This window comes from Petaurus breviceps, unplaced genomic scaffold, assembly GCF_028583685.1.
Source record: "Petaurus breviceps papuanus isolate PSGF00001 unplaced genomic scaffold, PetGlider_PUasm1.0 183, whole genome shotgun sequence".
Lineage (NCBI taxonomy): Eukaryota > Metazoa > Chordata > Mammalia > Diprotodontia > Petauridae > Petaurus > Petaurus breviceps.
Window position 1 is genome coordinate 1,277,443 of NW_027185791.1, and position 17,505 is coordinate 1,294,947.

At 38.4% G+C, this 17,505-nt stretch overlaps 1 protein-coding gene across 1 annotated transcript in view; it reads right to left on the reverse strand.

Moving 5' to 3' along the window:
• CCDC192 (coiled-coil domain containing 192) overlaps positions 1-17,505 on the reverse strand; it is a 338,981-nt gene that overhangs the window by 182,132 nt on the left and 139,344 nt on the right. The window contains exons 5-6 of the mRNA XM_069087735.1: positions 14,992-15,123; positions 10,368-10,424 (exon numbers count right to left, since the gene is read on the reverse strand). Coding sequence (XP_068943836.1) covers positions 10,368-10,424; positions 14,992-15,123 — 189 coding nt within the window. The remainder of the gene's footprint in view (positions 1-10,367; positions 10,425-14,991; positions 15,124-17,505) is intronic.

Genomic DNA, 17,505 nt, shown 5'->3' on the forward strand with positions numbered 1-17,505 from the left:
GGTTAGGTTAGGTTAGGTTAGGTTAGGTTAGGTTAGGTTAGGTTTAGGTTAGGTTAGGTTTAGGTTAGGTTAGGTTAGGGTTAGGTTAGGTTAGGTTTAGGTTAGGTTAGGTTAGGTTAGGTTTAGGTTAGGTTAGGTTAGGTTAGGTTTAGGTTAGGTTAGGTTAGGTTTGGGTTAGATTAGGTTAGGTTTAGGTTAGGTCAGGTTAGGTCAGGTTAGATTAGGTTAAGTCAGGTCAGGTCAGGTCAGGTTAGGTTAGGTTTAGGTTAGGTTAGTAAAGGTTAGTAAAGGTTACTAAAGGTTAAGAAGAAAAAAGTTTGGGAGAGGATGGGAGGGAGGAGACAAGAAGAATATGGCCAGAATTGCCTCTTAAGGATAGCAAACAGCTTCTCCAGTTGCAAAACTGCTCAGCTGTAGTTTTCCATTCCCTATGGCACTGGAAATTGCTTACTAAAAGAATTTTGTTCTTACTCAGGTGAATGACGTGCAGAAATGCCCTTTCTAGTCCTCCTCAGGACTTCTCCCATTCCTTTGTCAGATCTTTAATTCTACAAACACCCTCTGGTTTGGTTTGGTTTTGTTTTTTTCAAAAAGCAAAAACAAAACAACCTCTACTCAGAATGAATAGAAAAAATGAACAAGTGAGGATTGTCTGCTTCTGAGCACAAATTGTTTTTATTAAAATTCATGTTTGGGGAAGGAATGCATTTTATTTTTTAAAATTTCTAAGTAATTATGATGCATTGAAATGTCAATAGAACAAAATCTGGCCCCAAAGGACATATGCTTGCAGGCTGTTAGATAAATGTCAAAAGGATACAATGAAATGATGACTAAGATAAGGTCAGGATGTTGATTTTCCAGAACATCTTACAGATAGTCTAATTCCAGGGCAATGATTAGTGACCGCCAAACATTTAAAGAGAATAGTTGATCTTCCCTTGGCTAACACAAATATTTATGGAATGTAATTAGAGGAACTTTAATTTCCCAAACTAACTGTAGAAGTTGGATTAGTCTTTGCTCACCATTTTGCCACTTCCAGGCTTTCTTTCTACCCCCAGCAGTTACCTGGTCTTCTCTGAGATTCACTCAATCCACATTTCTCACCCAAGATGCTAATAGTTGTTATCTGCCAAGCTCCAGGGTACTCTCCCTCCTTCCTCAATGAGTTCAGTGCCTGATTCACTCTTTTCTCTCCTCCTAAGCTCTTGTCTTCATACTAGGGGACTTCACTCATACATATTGATACTCCTTCAAAATAGCCTTAACTCCCAATTTTTCACCATACTCATCTCCCACAATTTACATCCTCGTGATAATACTCTTGAACTTACTATCACCCTCAGATGAGAAGGAGGGAAGATGATCCTTCTTAAGACCCTCTGTCTGATTTTGCTTGATGCTAAAGTGATCTGAGTCCCTGGTTCGAGACACACACAATCCTTCTCAGGACCTGTGAATTTAAGTGCTTCAGGACCTTTTTTTTCCAGGTACTTTTAATAATTAAGACATCAAGGTAGAAGAATATATTGAAGGCACTATGGAATAGCTGAAGACAGGACAGCTTAAAACTGAAGCATTTAACAATTTTCTCCTTACTTTCCTTTATGGTTAATAAGCCATGTAGCCACTATCTGCTGACTGCCTCTCTCATGTGAAGGTAGGATCATTTATTGAGAGAAGACATTCCAGATGTAGGGTAATATTGGAACCATCCATTTATTATTCTTTTAAAAAAAATTTTTTAGCAGTTTATTACAGCATCATCCCCTATCTCATTATCAAACCTGCTAGGTAGTTCTACTTAAAGAAGGCACAGAGGGGTGGAGCCAAGAGGGCAGAGTAGAAACAGGACTTCTGTGGGGCTCCTGCTTCCTCCTCCTCCAATACAGGTAAAAAGTGACTCTAAACAAACTTTAGAGCTACAGAACCCACAAAGTGACAGAGACAAACTAACCTCCCACTGAAGACAGCCCAGCAGGCTGGCAGGAAGGGTCCAGAGCAGCACGTTGGGAGCCAAGACCAGCCACTCATGAGTCCCAGGTTTTGGCCTCAGGGCAGGCAGAAGGACATCAGGAGAGTGGACGGCCAGCAGCTGTGGTGGTTACCAGAATTATCAACCCATAAATGCAAAAGACAAAGTGAGAGGTCAATGGAATTTTGGAACAGGGAGTCCAGGAGTGCAGTCTGGCCTTTGCCCCCAGGGTGAGAAGCAGCTGAGGTACAACCACATCGCTGCTTCAGAGCTCCTGGCCTGCAGATAGTGGGGAGAACAAGCAAGCAGTCTGAGGGGTAATCACTCTTGCTTTAACCTGCTTGGATCTGGATCCTTGTCCTGGGTGGAGGTCCTGGAGTGTGTGACTAGTGAGGCAGAACATGTGGAGGCTTCAGAGAGGGCACCCAACTAATAGCTGCAGCAGCTGAGAAAACTCCAGCGATTTGGGACAAAGCTCTCCTCTCTGAAAGCAGAATTCTACTGTGGCAAAAAGCTCAAGAGTCAAGTGGTTGAGTAGCAACATGAGCAAGTGGGGGAAGCAGGGCAAGCACAGCAGTCTGACTTTGGATTCCTTTTTTACGGACAAAAAGGATCAAGGCATGGAGCAGGGGGAAGACAGTGAAGTCAGAACTCCTGCACCAAAAGCTTCCAAGAAAAATATGAACTGTTTACAGGCCACAGAGGACCTTAAGAAGGATTTTGAAAACCAAATAAGAGAAGTGGAGGAAAAATTGGGAAGAGAAATGAGAATGATGCAAGAAAATCATGAAAAGAGAGTCAACAGCCTGACTAAAGAAAATAACACCTTAAAAAATAGACTAACTCAAATGGCAAAAGAGGCTGAAAAAGGCAATGAGGAGAAGAATGCCTTAAAAAGCCGAATTTGCCAGATAGAAAAAGAATCTCAAAAGCTCACTGAAGAGAATCATTCCTTCAGAATTAGATTGGAGCAAATGGAAGCTATTGACTTAATGAGAAATCAAGATACTTTTAAACAGATCCAAAAGAATGAAAAAGTAGAAGGCAATGTGAAATATCTCATTGGAAAAACCACTGACCTGGAAAGTAGATCCAGGAGAGATAATCTAAAATTTTTTGGACTACCTGAAAGCCATGATCAAAAAAGAACCTAAAAATCATTCTTTAAGAAATTCTCAAGGAAAATTGCCCTGATTTTAGAACCAGAGGTTGAAAGAATCCACTGATCACCTCCTGAAAAAGATCCCCAAAAGAAAACTCCTAGGAATATTATAGCCAGGTTCCAGAGTTCCCAGATCAAGGAGAAAATATTACAAGCAGCCATGAAGAAACAATTTGAATATTGTGGAAATACAATCAGGATAACTTAGGATCTGGCAGCTTCTACACTGAGGGATCGAAAGGCTTGGAATATGATATTCTGGAGGTCAGAGGAGCGGGGATTAAAACCCAGAGTCACCTACCCAGCAAAACTGAGTATCATGTTTCAGGGGAAAATATGGTCATTCAGTGGAATAGAGGACTTTCAAGCATTCTTGCTGAAAAAACCAGAGTTGAATAGAAAATTTAACATTCAGATACAAGAAGCAAGAGAAGCATGAGAAGGTAAAAAGGGAAAAGAAATCATAAGGAACTTATCAAAGTTGAAATATTTACATTCCTACATGGAAAAATTGTAATTGCAACTGATTAATATAAATGTGTGTGTATATATATGATGTACATGTATATGTATATGTATACATACATACATGTGTCTATGTAGGAGGGTATATGGGCATATGAATACATATGTGAGTGTGTGTCTATATGTATACAGATATACATAGATAGAGGGCACAGGACCAACTGAATAGGAAGGGATGATACTTAAAAGGTGAAATTGAGAGGTGAGAGAGGAATATGATGAGAAGAGATGGGGAGAGACAGAATGGAGTAAATTATTTCCTATAGAAGAGGTAAGGGAAAACTGTTACAATGGAGGGGAGGAACAGGAAGGCATAAGGGAATGAGTCAACTTTATTCTGCTTGAATTTGGCTTAGGGAGGGGGTGACATACACATTCAATAGGGTATCTCACCCTACAGGAGCATAGGGGGACAGGGGATGAGAGGGGGGAGTATGGAAGGGAGGGCAGGCCAGGGGGGAGAGAAGTTGGAAGCACCCACTTTTGAAAAGGGACAAGGTCAAAGTAGAGAACAGAACAAGTGGGGGTGGGATAGGATGGAGGGAAATATGGTCAGTCTTTCACAATATATCCACTATGGAAAGGTTTTGCATAGCTACACATGTACAACCTATATTGAATTGCTTATCTTCCCAGTAAGGGTAAGTGAGGAGGGAGGAAGGGAAATAATCTGGAATTCAAAGTTTTAAAATAAATTGTTTAAAATATATACATATTTTTTTTTCATGCAAGTGGGAAATAAGATATACAGTCACTGGGCATAGATATCCATCTTGCCCTACTGGAAAGTCGGAGGGGGAATGGGGGAGGATATAGGGGAGTGCAGATTGGGGGAGGGGTATTCAGTGGGATCACTGTTTTGGGGTGGTAGGTAGAGGAAAGATGAGGTCAATATTTGTAACTCAAAATCTTGTGGAAATGAATAATATAAACTAAAAATAATCATAAAATTTAATTAAAAAAATAAAGAAGGCACAGCTTAACTGCAAAGAGAAGGAATAGTTATAGTATTTGTAGGTTGAGTGTTCTCGGGTGACCAATGGGAATATGTAGCCTTTTAGGAGGCTCCCCTAAATCTGTGTCAGAGAGACTGATATGACAACTTTGTTGGTGACTAGAGGAGAGATACCTCATATATCACACTCCTCTATATAATTAAGCAGTGGTATACTATGTTTCTCAATGAATGAAGTACATGAAGTAATATAGACCACAACTGCAACTACAGTGCCCTTTCACATATGTGCCCACACATGCACGTGCACAGATCACAGGTATTGTATGTGACCTCAGAAATTTCACTTCTACTCTATGAGCTTCATAGTTAAAATCAGGTTAGAACTAAGTTATCCTGAGGTCCCTTCCAACTCTAACAAAACATCAAACTCAATATGATATGATACAATCTGTGTGAATCTGCAATGCATGGAAAGATCATGGCAGGACTGAATTAGTCATAAAAGGAATCATAGAAGTAATGGAACACATATTGAATCAGAAAGAAAACATAGCATCTAAAGCAAGGGTGGGGAACCTGAGGCCTCAGGGACACATGTGGCCCTCTAGGTCCTCCAGTGCGATCCTTTGATTGAATTCAAACTTTACAGAAAAAAAAAATCCCCTTAATAAAAGGATTTGTTCTATAAAAACTGGACTCAGTCAAAAGGCGGCATCCAAGGACCTAGAAGGCCACAGGTGCCCCATCCCTGAAAGGTGAGGAAGTGGGGTAAGGCATTTCAAATAGAGGAAACAACATAAGCATAAAATATGGTGGAAAGCATGGGACAATACAACCAGTTTGACTAGAACTGAGTGCTTGCTCTGAGAAGTAAAAAATGGCTTTGTGTAGGTAAGGTGAGATGATTCGATAGAAGGTCTAACATGTGAGTATTTTTTAATTTGATATGATAAACAGCAGGATGCTGTTGCTGGTTCTTAATCCGAGGGATGAAATGATAAAAGTGTTGAAGGCAAAGAAAGACTTTAGACAACTCTATGGAAGGATTTGATATTTAAAAGATATTAGTAGCAGTCCTGTAAAGGCCCCAGACTTACACACTGGGAATCAAGCCTCCATGTGTCCTCCCTGAAATCCTAGAGTAGAGAACCATGACTCCAGGAGAAATGACCAGGCCTGTCCACTATATCTGAAAATGCAGGGTGTCCCAAATATATTTGGGATACCCTTTATGTTACAATGAATGGTATTTTAAGTATTTCTCTTATATTTCTTTTTAGATGTGATATACGGCCCTGATGCTGGCTAGGCATTAAAGGAAGTTGAACCCAGGGTGGTATGATATGATTAAACTGTATCCTCAACTGCTATTGTTTATTGTTGGAAAACCAGGTAACAGACCATTGGGAGTTGAATGTAAAAGCATCATTCCCTATTGCTCCACCCCCCAAGATCACTGGCTAGTTATTCACTATCAGAAGTGTCCATAAGCAAAAACATAAAGTAATTAATGTATTCAAGGATTTACTACCTTCCAAATCCTTGTATACCGACATACACAGGCATATATACACGTGTGTATGGGTGCATACGTAAAAACACAGATATAGATATAAAGAACACCTCCTTCTAGATACATAATCCTAAATCTGCCTTGATTTGTTCATTTGAACAGTTATCTTTTAAGAGATTATAAACATTCACTTCCATTATCAGTATTTACTATTTGTAGGTAGATAAGTAACCAAATGGGTACTCAGAGGTTCACCTGGTGAGTATACTATTCTGTGTGTCTGTGGGGAAGGCCTTAAAATTCATAGTGAGTATGCAATAGTAACCTGATAAAATAAGATTTTTACCTATACACAAAATGTAATTCTGTACAACACTCTCCATTTTGCCATGCTTTGTAACTCATTTCTTCTGTGAATTATTAAGATTATTAATCTAATTAAAATTAAGAAGCTACTTAAATAGTAGGTTTCAAGTGGGTCCTATAACTGAATTAATCACTTTAAATTGCATAGATTTTATTTATCTTATGCAAATCCTTATACATGGCATTGCCTTCTTAAACAGAAGATATTTAAACAAAGGACATACTTTAACCTTTGCTTACATAGGGTCATGACTATGAACATCAATAAATATATTAGCATACAATGATATATCTATCATCCTCAAGGGCTACTAAGCTGCTTGCATCTATGCTGAATCTTAGGGCACTTCTGAGTTTTCACATCTGTTTCTTGGAGTTTTACTCTCTCTTCCTTCACTGGCAGGATGTCAGATATCAATATGCTTGTCTGTGCAGGCTTGAAAAGAAGATAACCAAACTCATTGGATTTAGGCCTGAGGTAACTCTAAATTGTTTCCAAGTAAAGTCTTGGGGGTGGGGGTGCGGTCTCTTCTTTGAATAAAATGCTTAAGCTTTAGGACTTGGACATCTATTGTGACTGGAGAGATGTCTTTTATTATTATTATTATTATTATTATTATTATTTCCTGGTTCTCAATAGCATTCCAAATAACTGAGGTTTTTAGATAAGTAAGGTGGTGCCATACATATTTGTAAATGTATGTATATATGCAGATAAATACACATAATATTTACATTAGAGACCACTACTGCAGTATTATTTTTTTTTACAGATATGCTCAGAAAGCACAAAAAGAGAGCACAGGTGCCATATGGGTAACCTCAGGAAAGTCACTTTAAAAAAAATTAACTTATTTATTTTTAGTTTTCAACATTCACTTCTATAAGATTTTAAGTTCTAAATTTTCTCCCCCTCCCTCCTTTCCCCCTACCCAAAACAGTGTACAGTCTGATATAGGCTATACATATACATTCATAGTAAACACATTTTCACATTAGTCATGCTGTAAAGAAGCATTAGAACCAATGGGAGAAACCACAAGAATGAAGAAACAACAAAATAAGAGACCAAATAGTGCGCTTCAATCTGCATTCAGACCCCTTAGTTATTTTCCTGGCTGTAAATAGCATTTTCCATCATGAGTCTTTTGGAGTTGTCTTAGATCCTTCCATCGCTGAGAAGAGCTAAGTCTATCAAAGTCAGTTTTTGCACAATGTTGCTGTTACTGTATACAATGTTCTTCTGGTTCTACTCACTTCACTCAGCATCAGTACATGTAAGTCTTTCCAGGTTTTTCTGAGGACTGCCTACACATCATTTCTTACAGCACAATATTATTCTATTACATTCATATACCACAACTTGCTCAGTCATTCCTCAATGGATGGGCATCCCCTTAATTTCCAATTCTTGCCCACCACAAAAAGAGTTATATAAATATGTGTGTATATATATATATATGGGCCCTTTTCCCATTTTTTATGATCTCTTTAGGATACAGACCTAGAAGGGGTATTGCTGGATCAAAGGGTATGCACAGTTTTATAGTCCTTTGGACATAGCTCCAAATTGCTCTCCAGAATGGTAGGATCAGTTCACAACTCCATCGATAATGCATTAGAGTTCCAATTAGGAAAATCACTTTTTTAAGGGTTTCATGAAATCATGCATAGTTATATAATAGGCATTAATTAGGTTGAATTGTGGGGTGATGAGTTACTGTATACATGTGACCTTCGCATATAATTTTTTTATATTAACTCCAACACTTAAACTTTATTGAAACAATAGTGACTAAAAAGTAAAATCTACAAAAGGCAGTTCCATCTTGGACCTTATCCAAAGGCAATTGGGTCTCAGATTACCAAAAGAATTACATTAAACCCTTATTACAGTCTGTTAGTTCCATAACATGGATCCTGGATGTATTAGCAGCTCCAATAAATATGAGAATAAAATGGACATTTCCAACATGAGTCAAACTGATCAGCCAGGACCCAAAATAAATGAGTGGTGTTTCACATACCCAAGACCTTTAAAATAATTTTTCATTGCTGTTTAGTTGTTTTAGTCATGTTCAACTCTTCATGGACTCATTTGGGACTTTCTTGGCAAAGATACTGGAGTGGCTTGCCATCTCCTTCTCCAGAACATTTTACAGATGATGAAACTGAGGCAAACAGGCTTAAGTGATGTGCACAGGGGTCACACATCTAGTAAGTGTTTGAGGCTGGATTTGAACTCAGATCTTCCTGACTCTAGGCCTAGGACTCTATCCATTGTGCCACCTCACTGCTTTAAAATAATTGACATTCCCTTTAAAATATTTTCAAAAGAAAACTAACATAGCTATATCAACCAATGGGAGAAAGAGATCAGCACAGTTTGTAGGAGTCAGAAAAAAAGGATTTATGGAGGAAAGATAACATACTGGGGAGGATCAGGCTAGGCAATATAAAGAAGAGAAAGTCATAAGGACATTCTTGGAAAGTGTGACAATTTGAACTAAGGTGTGGAGATGATAATTACTGTGGCATTACAATTGGGTACCTGTATTACTGAACCAAGAGAATGTATTGGATTGAAGAAGGAATAATATTGAGTGAGTACAGAAGAAGCATATTGGATTGAGGAGCATAGAATCTCATATTAAAAGAGGCTCTAGCAATAATTTTGTCCCATTCCTTCATTTTAAGGATGAGGAAACTAAAGCTTGGCGACATTAAATAATTCACCTAAGGTCACATAGTAAGACCAGAATTCAAACCCAGTTCTTTTAATATCCAAATTCAATGTTTGTTTTTTTTTCACTACACTGTGCTGCCTTTCAAGCTAGGCTTCATGTATGTAGTAGGACACAAGGGAGTATTGCAGATTCTTCATCAGTGGAGAAAAATAACAAAATAATTTAAATAATAGTAATATCTAACAATCTATATATTTTAGAGTTAAAACACTTTATAAATATCATTTAATTTGATCTTTACAACAGTCATATAACATAAGGAGTATGTATATTATTATGCCCATGTCGTATATGAATATAGTATGTTAGGAAGTGATCTTTTTGGCAGCAGAGAAGGAGTAAAGATAGGATTATGGAAAATATGGAAAGTAGGTTCTTGAAGAAATATTAAAGGCATTGGAGGGATAGCTCAAATATTGACAAGATTATTGTATACCGATATTTAATATTGCCAGTAATTAAACTTTTTTTCCCCAAAGGAGGGGGGATATTAATCAAGTTTGTCATATCTAAAATGGATCAAAAGAAAGGAAGTTGGTTTAATTAACATCTACTATGGAAGGTTATTGAGGTTACATCCTTGCTCTATTAACCAGAGATCAGACAGCTATATTCTAGAGAGTTTAAACATTCATTTGCCTGAAGTCAGGAAAATAGAGATGACCTTTTGAAAGACAGTCCATTTCTATGATCCTAAAATACTCCACAGTTTAACTCCACCCTAACCCTAACCTTTAAACTTTTTTCTTTTTCTCTTTAGTTTCTAGCTTCTTGTTAAAAGTTCATCAACCTCTGCTTTTCCGTGCACATGTCACTTGGGTTTTATGACAATTGAAAATTAGAATTCTATTTCTATAAAACAATTCTCTGAAGTTATGTATTATTATAAATACTTTTTAAAAATCCAAGATATTATAATTCAGTATGCTGCAGGAAAAACCTCTTTTGTTCCAAAACTCTTTTTTAGCCATCCTGCATAAGTATTTCTGTTAATGTTTTAAGCGATTAAAAATATATATGATCAATGAAAGCAAATGTCTTTATTTACATGGTTCAAATGTTACAAATATAGGAACAGATAAGAATTACAGGAAAAAGAAAGAAAGGAGAAAACTTACATAAGCGGCAAGTTGTTCCTGTGAAGCTTTAACTTCAGCTTGTAATTTCTCTATGAGCTAAAAAGGGGGGAAAATATCAATAGCTCAGCTTTTTCACTTCATTGTTAAAAAAGAAGAGAGAGAAGAGGTCATTTCACAGGGAAAAAAATTGATTATTTTCCACCCCCCAAAAAACATAATTATTCTTTTTTTTTCTTTTTTGGAGGGGAGAAGGTAGGGCAATTGGGGTCAAGTGACTTGCCCAAGGTCACACAGCTAGTTTTTTATCTCTATGTTGTGTCTGAAGCTGGACTCACATTCTCCTGACTTCAGGGCTGTCACTCTATTCATTGTGCCACCTAGCCACGGTCCCCTCTAATTATTCTTTCTAAAATAAAAATTAAATAGCCACTGAAAATTTTGAAAATAACTTATTTTCTTTCCACCTTTACCAATCCATGTAAAAAGGGGACTCTAAACAAACTTTGGAGCTACAGAACCCCCAAAATGACACAGAGAAGCTAACTCCCTCTGAGGACAGCCCAGCAGGCCGGCAGCAAGTGGCCAGTGCAGAGCTCTGGGAGCCGAGCCCAGCCCCACACCAAGGCTTTAGCCCCAGGGCGGGCCTGACAAGTCACTGGCCGGAGGGACTCCAGATCACCAGCAGCTATGGCTGTTACTAGCATTATCAACACATAGATGAGAACAAAGTGAGAGGTCAGTGCAGTCTGGACTTTGGGACCCAGTAAGTGGGAGTTCATTGGCCCCAGGGGTGAGAAGCTGCTGAGACACTGTCACAGCCAGCCAGTGCCATGTGGCAGCTTCAGCTCCTGGCCTGCAGAGTGTAGGGGGAACAAGCACAAGTCTGAGGGGTAATTGCTCTTGCTTTAAATTTCTTGGATCTGGGTTACAGTCTAGGGTAGAGGTCCTGGGGTGTGTGTTCAGCTTGCCAGAGCATGTGGAGGCCTCAGAGAGGGCACCCATCTAATACCTCCGGCAGCTGAGAAAACCCCAGTGTTTGGGACGAAAGCTCCCCTGTCTGACGGCAGATTCCTACTGTAGCAAAAAGCCCAGGGGTCAAGGGACTGAGGGGCAACATGACCAAGCAAAGGAAACAAAAAAGACAGAAGGTTCCAACATTAGACTCCTATTTTGGGGACAAAAAGGAGCAAAGCATGGAACAGGAGGAAGACAGTGAAGTCAGAACTCCTGCACCAAAAGCTTCAAAGGAAAATACGAGCTGGTTACAAGCCATAGAGGACCTTAAGAAGCAGATAAGAGAAGTAGAGGAAAAATTGGGAAGAGAAATGAGAACAATGCAAGAAAATTACGAAATCAGAGTCAACAGCCTGACTGAAGAAAATAGCACCTTAAAAAATAGACTAACTCAAATGGCAAAAGAGGCTCAAAAAAGCAATGAGGAGAGGAACGCCTTAAAAAGTCAAATTTGCCAGATGGAAAAAGAATCTCAAAAGCTCACTGAGGAGAATCATTCCTTCAGAATTAGGTTGGAGCAAATAGAAGCTAATGACTTTATGAGAAATCAAGATGCTGTTAAACAGATCCAAACAAATGAAAGAATAGAAGGCAATGTGAAATATCTCATGGGAAAAACAACTAACCTGGAAAATAGATCCAGGAGAGATAATTTAAAAATTATTGGACTACCATGATCAAAGAAAGAACCTAGAAATCATCCTCCAGGAAGTTCTCAAAGAAAACTGCCCTGATATTTTAGAACCTGAGGGCAAAATAGAGGTTGAAAGAATCCACCAATCACCTCCTAAAAAAGATCCCCAAAAGAAAACTCCTAGGAATATTATAGCCAGGTTCTGGAATTCCCAGATTAAGGAGAGAATATTACAAGCAGCCAGGAAGAAACAACTTGAATATTGCGGAAACACAATCAGGATAACCCAGGATCTGGCAGCTTCTACACTGAGGGATCGAAAGGCTTGGAATATGATATTCTGGAAGTCAAAGGAGCTGGGATTAAAACCAAGAGTCACCTACCCAGCAAAACTGAGTATCATGTTTCAGGGGAAAATATGGTCATTCAGTGGAATAGAGGACTTTCAAGCATTCTTGTTGAAAAACCAGAGTTGAATAGAAAATTTGACATTCAGATACAAGAAGCAAGAGAAGCATGAGAAGGTAAACAGGGAAAAGAAATGATAAGGAACTTATCAAAGTTGAACTATTAACATTCCTACATGGAAAAAACAATAATTGTAACTTATGAAACCTTTCTCAGTAGTTGAAGGGAATAGAAATATATATATGTCTATATATGAGGGTATATGGACATACATTTACAGGTATACATAGATAGAGGATACAGGACCAATTTACCAGGAAGGGATGATACTTAAAAGGTGAAATTAAGAGGTGAAAGGGGAATATAATGAGAGGAGATGGGGAGAGACAGAATGGGGTAAACTATCTCATATAGAAGAGGCAAGGAAAATTAGTCACAATGGAGGGGAAGAATAGGAAGGCAAAAGAGAATGAGACAACCTTATTCCCATTGAATTTGGCTCATGGAGGGAATGAAATACACACTAAACAGGGTATCTCACCCTACAGGAGAGTAGGGGGGAAGGGGATGAGAGGGGGGATGATAGAAAGGAGGGCAGGCTGGGGGGGAGGTAAGTTGGAAGCACCCACTTTTGAAAAGGGACAGGATCAAAGTAGAGAATAGAACAAGTGGGAGGTGGGATAGGAGGGAGGGAAATATAGTCAGTCTTACAATATATCTACTTTGTTATTGTTTTGCATTAGTCACGCATGTACAACCTATACTGAACTGCTTATCTTCCCGGTAAGGGTGGGTGACAAGGGAGGAAGGGAATGAATCTGGAATTTAAATTTTTAAAACCAAATGTTTAAATATGTATACTATTATTAATATTATTTTACATGTAATTGGGAAATAAGATATACAGGTACTGGGGCATAGAGATCCACTGGAAAAGTCAAAAGGGGTATGGGAGAAAATATGGGAGAGAGCAGATTGGAGGGGGGGAAATCTTGTGGGACTGCTATTTTGGGGTGGTGGGTAGGGGAAAAATGGGAAGAAAATTTGTAACTCAAAATCTTGCAGAAATGAATGCTGTAAATTAGAAATTAATAAAGCATTTGAAAACAAACAAAAAAGAAAATAATTTATTTTAAACTACATAATTTTATTTTTAAAAAGGAAATAAAAATAAAAGGGGAGAAGGCTTTTTTATGTCTTCAATAATTAATTATGCAATATCATAATCAGTATAGAATGAAACAGCTGACTAAATTTCAAACATGCAGTTTTATCACTGAATTCAAATTGGCTACTGCCGTGCTTGCTCATTGCTGAATAGGATTGGGAAAAGAGAGTCAGGAATATTTTGGAATGAAGTCAAAAGAAGGAAACTGTGAGTCAAAGTTTAATGAAACCCACATTTCTCCTCATCTTAGGTTTTGTTTTAAAATTCAAGACATAAATCTTTAAACCAAGGATGTGCTAGAGGAACCTCAAATATGATGAAAGCTGATTGTTAAAATTTTAGTGTGAATATACCTTAGAAATCTGAAAATGCTAAAAAAAAATTTGACTTGATTTATTGTTTTGTTGACTGTCTAGACCTGAGAAAGCTATGGAGAAAATGCTAACAATGCATATTAAATGTATGTCATGTGTACATTTTTTTTTCAGAGAAGCATTTGTTAATCTTCTAGCACACTCACTTTTGACAAGTTTGTTGGGGCACATCTATTGCTGTCAGGCATGTAACATTATACATGACATTACACACTGGCTATGAAAAAAGTACTGATCATGTAAGCTTATGAATGACAGAATTATCCCTGCCATCAGTACTCTTTAATCATCATCATCATCACCATCATCATCATCATCATCATCATATGTAACTCTGGTGTGATCATTTGAAAAAAATCAATTTAGAAGAAATAGGGTCTAATATGAATAATTGCTTCTGGCTTTCATTTCTTTTAGATAATGAAATACAGAAATGAACTCTTTGGTTCAACAAAAACAAAACAATCCATTCACATTCATTAGCAGAGGGATCAAAAATGAACTTATTTTTAGGAGTTTTAGTACATGAAAAGAACTTTTCAACCTTGCATACTAAGGAAAATGGTATCCCATTCATGACAGTTACAGAATACAAAGAATTTAATTAGTACTGGCTGGAGGACAAATGAGGTTTTTTTCTAATTAACTTTTCAATTTTTATATGATTTTTCAACAGAGAATATGATACCTTGCAAGGAAATGAAACATTTATTTGTTAATTTTTTTCAATTGTGACCTTAAATTCTCATTTGTGGGGTGGCTAGGTGGCAAAGTGAATTGAGCACTGGCGCTGGAGTCAGGAAGACCCAAGTTCAAATCTGACCTTAGACACTTAACACAAAAACTAGCTGTGTGACCTTGGGCAAGTCACTTAACCCCAATTGCCCTACCTTCCTCCCTCCAAAAAGCAAAAAAAAAAATTAAAATAAAATAAATTCTCATTTGTGCTCCAGAAAGAAATAATTTAGCAGAAATCTCCTTTTTCTTCTAGCTACTAGTAGGGTAGAGGTTTTATAACTGATGAGGCTATTTAAGGCAGAGCAGATTAGTTCTCTTGCTACATACCTGGTTTTTGGCATGCATGATTCCTTCGCACTGTTCCCCCCTTGCTTCCCTATTGTCAGCTACCTCTAGTTGTTCTTCTAGCCAGGACACTTGCTCAAGTAACTTTGATTTAGTTCCTTCAGCCACTGCAAGCTAAAGAGATGAATAATTTAGAAATACAAGTCAATGGGAGAAGAAGAGCTCCCTTTAAAAAAACAATATTTAAATGCAGTTGATTTCATCTTAAATGGAAAACAATCTGGAAAATAACTAGTTGATTTTTTCTCAAAGATGAGAAAAATTGATACATAGCCAGTAGCAAAAAATGCTGATTTTATTTATTTTAGCAAACATGTCCTTCCTAGTGCAAGAACCACCTAATAAACTAATTTCTTTTTAGCTTATCTTCTAGTATCATGGGTCATAGAAAATCCTTTGAAATATTTCAGTCCTCAACTGTGTTTTGCTCTGAGCTCCTAAACCATTTGGTCATAGATTTAGAAATGGAAGAGACTTTAATGATCATTTAATGAAACCTTATTTTATAGGGGGGTAAACAAGGGAAGTAAGGCCCAGAAAAGTTGCCATTTTCTCATTTCTATACAGATAGTAAGTGATAAAGGATGGATTTGAATCCAGATCCTCTGTTACCAAATTCACAACTTTTTTTTATCTCATCACACTGCTTCAGAACCAAGTCTACATGGCCTAATGGACTACAAATACTTCTTAAAATTACTATTTTGTACCAAGAGCTCTGCAGATATGATGGGACCCTTGAGTCTTAAATAATGGTCATATAAACCATCTGGCATGGACAGAGTAGATAAAGAATGAAGGGGATTACAGGACTTTCCAGCCATAAATCCAATCACGTGCAAAAATGAGCTAATGCATAACCAAGCCAAGCCAGAGGTGGAATTGCTTTTATTTCAATTATAAAATTCTTGGCCTTTTAAGCACACTCAGGGACAACCACACCAACCACTATTCTCCCCTACTGTCCAGCTCTAAGTAATTTTCTCTGAGTTCAGGGTAATCTAATGGGTATGTTCTAGAATACTCTCAGAATTTACCAAGTTTATAGGTTTGGCTGTTTGGCTCAGACCCCCAACTGAGAAAAACACTAGGAAAATATTCCATGGAAAAGGTTCTTCTCTTTCAATGTTGAGCAAAAATAGCAATTAATTGACATGTAATTTATTAGCAGTATCAATTAAAATTTAAAAATGGGAAGTGATTCAACATTCCCATCTCAATAGTCACCAGATTCGATTAGGGTTGGTGTTGGTTTTTGGGTTTTTTGTGTGTTTTTTTATGAGTAAACATGTGACCCTTTTTGTCAGATGTGAACTCCTCTTTAATTCGGTCAAGAAGGGAACAGCATAATTGACCAACCAACCAAACTAACTGTGTCTCTGGAAGCTTTCAAACAGAGAGAAATTTCAACCCTAGTTCAGCAGTGAGACAGTCAAGTGATGGAAAACAGGCTCGGGAACACCTTTAGGAGGCTGCTCCTGCATCAGTGAGCAGCAAAGGGTGGGGGGAGGGGGAGGAAAGTGAATCAAAAAGAGTCGCTCCTCTGTGACCTTTCCCAAAGACCTCTTATAGAGAGATTAGGAAGGACCAATAGGGGGGGCGGCTAGGTTGCGCAATGAATAGAGCACCGGCCCTGGAGTCAGGGGGTCCTGAGTTCAAATCCAGCCTCAGACACTTAAAACAAAAACTAGCTGTGTGACCTTGGGCAAGTCATTTAAGCCCAATTGCCCTACCTTCCCCCCCCTCCAAAAAAAAAGATAGGAGACAATGCATCCAGCTAGGAGCAGAGAGGGACAAAGCAGCGACAAACACAGACACAGACACATCTGAGAATATGCAACCTGAGTAAGGAAATAGCTTCGAGGAACGTGACCCTTTGAGCCAGAAAAGAATGTGGGCCATAGGCACAAAAAGTACTTCCATGAGCAAGAACATGTGTGTTTACACTGACCATCCATGTCCGTTACTCCTGTGCCTCAAGTCTGAGCTCTCTCTCCTCTAGGACTTCATACATGTAAGAAGATAGTGCACCCCCAGTGGAGAGCAGGTGTTTTATCCCCATGGCTCTCTCCATATCCACCACCTCACTAAATACTGTTATTAAAAACTGACTGAGAGCATTGGCTCCTCATGGCAAGCACGGGACAGTAGGTGCTTGTAGGTGACATTAGCCCCTAGAGTTGCCCCTACAACTTTGAGCTCAGGAAGAGTCAGAGAAGTGTGGTAGTTAAAGACACCCTATGGGAACCTGCCCAGCCAGGGAAAATGGGAATAGATTAGTCAAGGTTGGGGGGGGGGGTGCACTTGGATGCACTGAAATCTTACTTCCCTAGATGTGAAATGATGATAGATGGCATCCTGGGTGCCAATTATGGAATTATAGTGGCACCTTCTTAAATGTTTACCATATAAATCTTTGAAAAGGCATTCAGGGCAGCTAGGGGGCACAGTGAATAGAGCACCGGCCCTGGAGTCAGGAGGACCTGGGTTCGGATA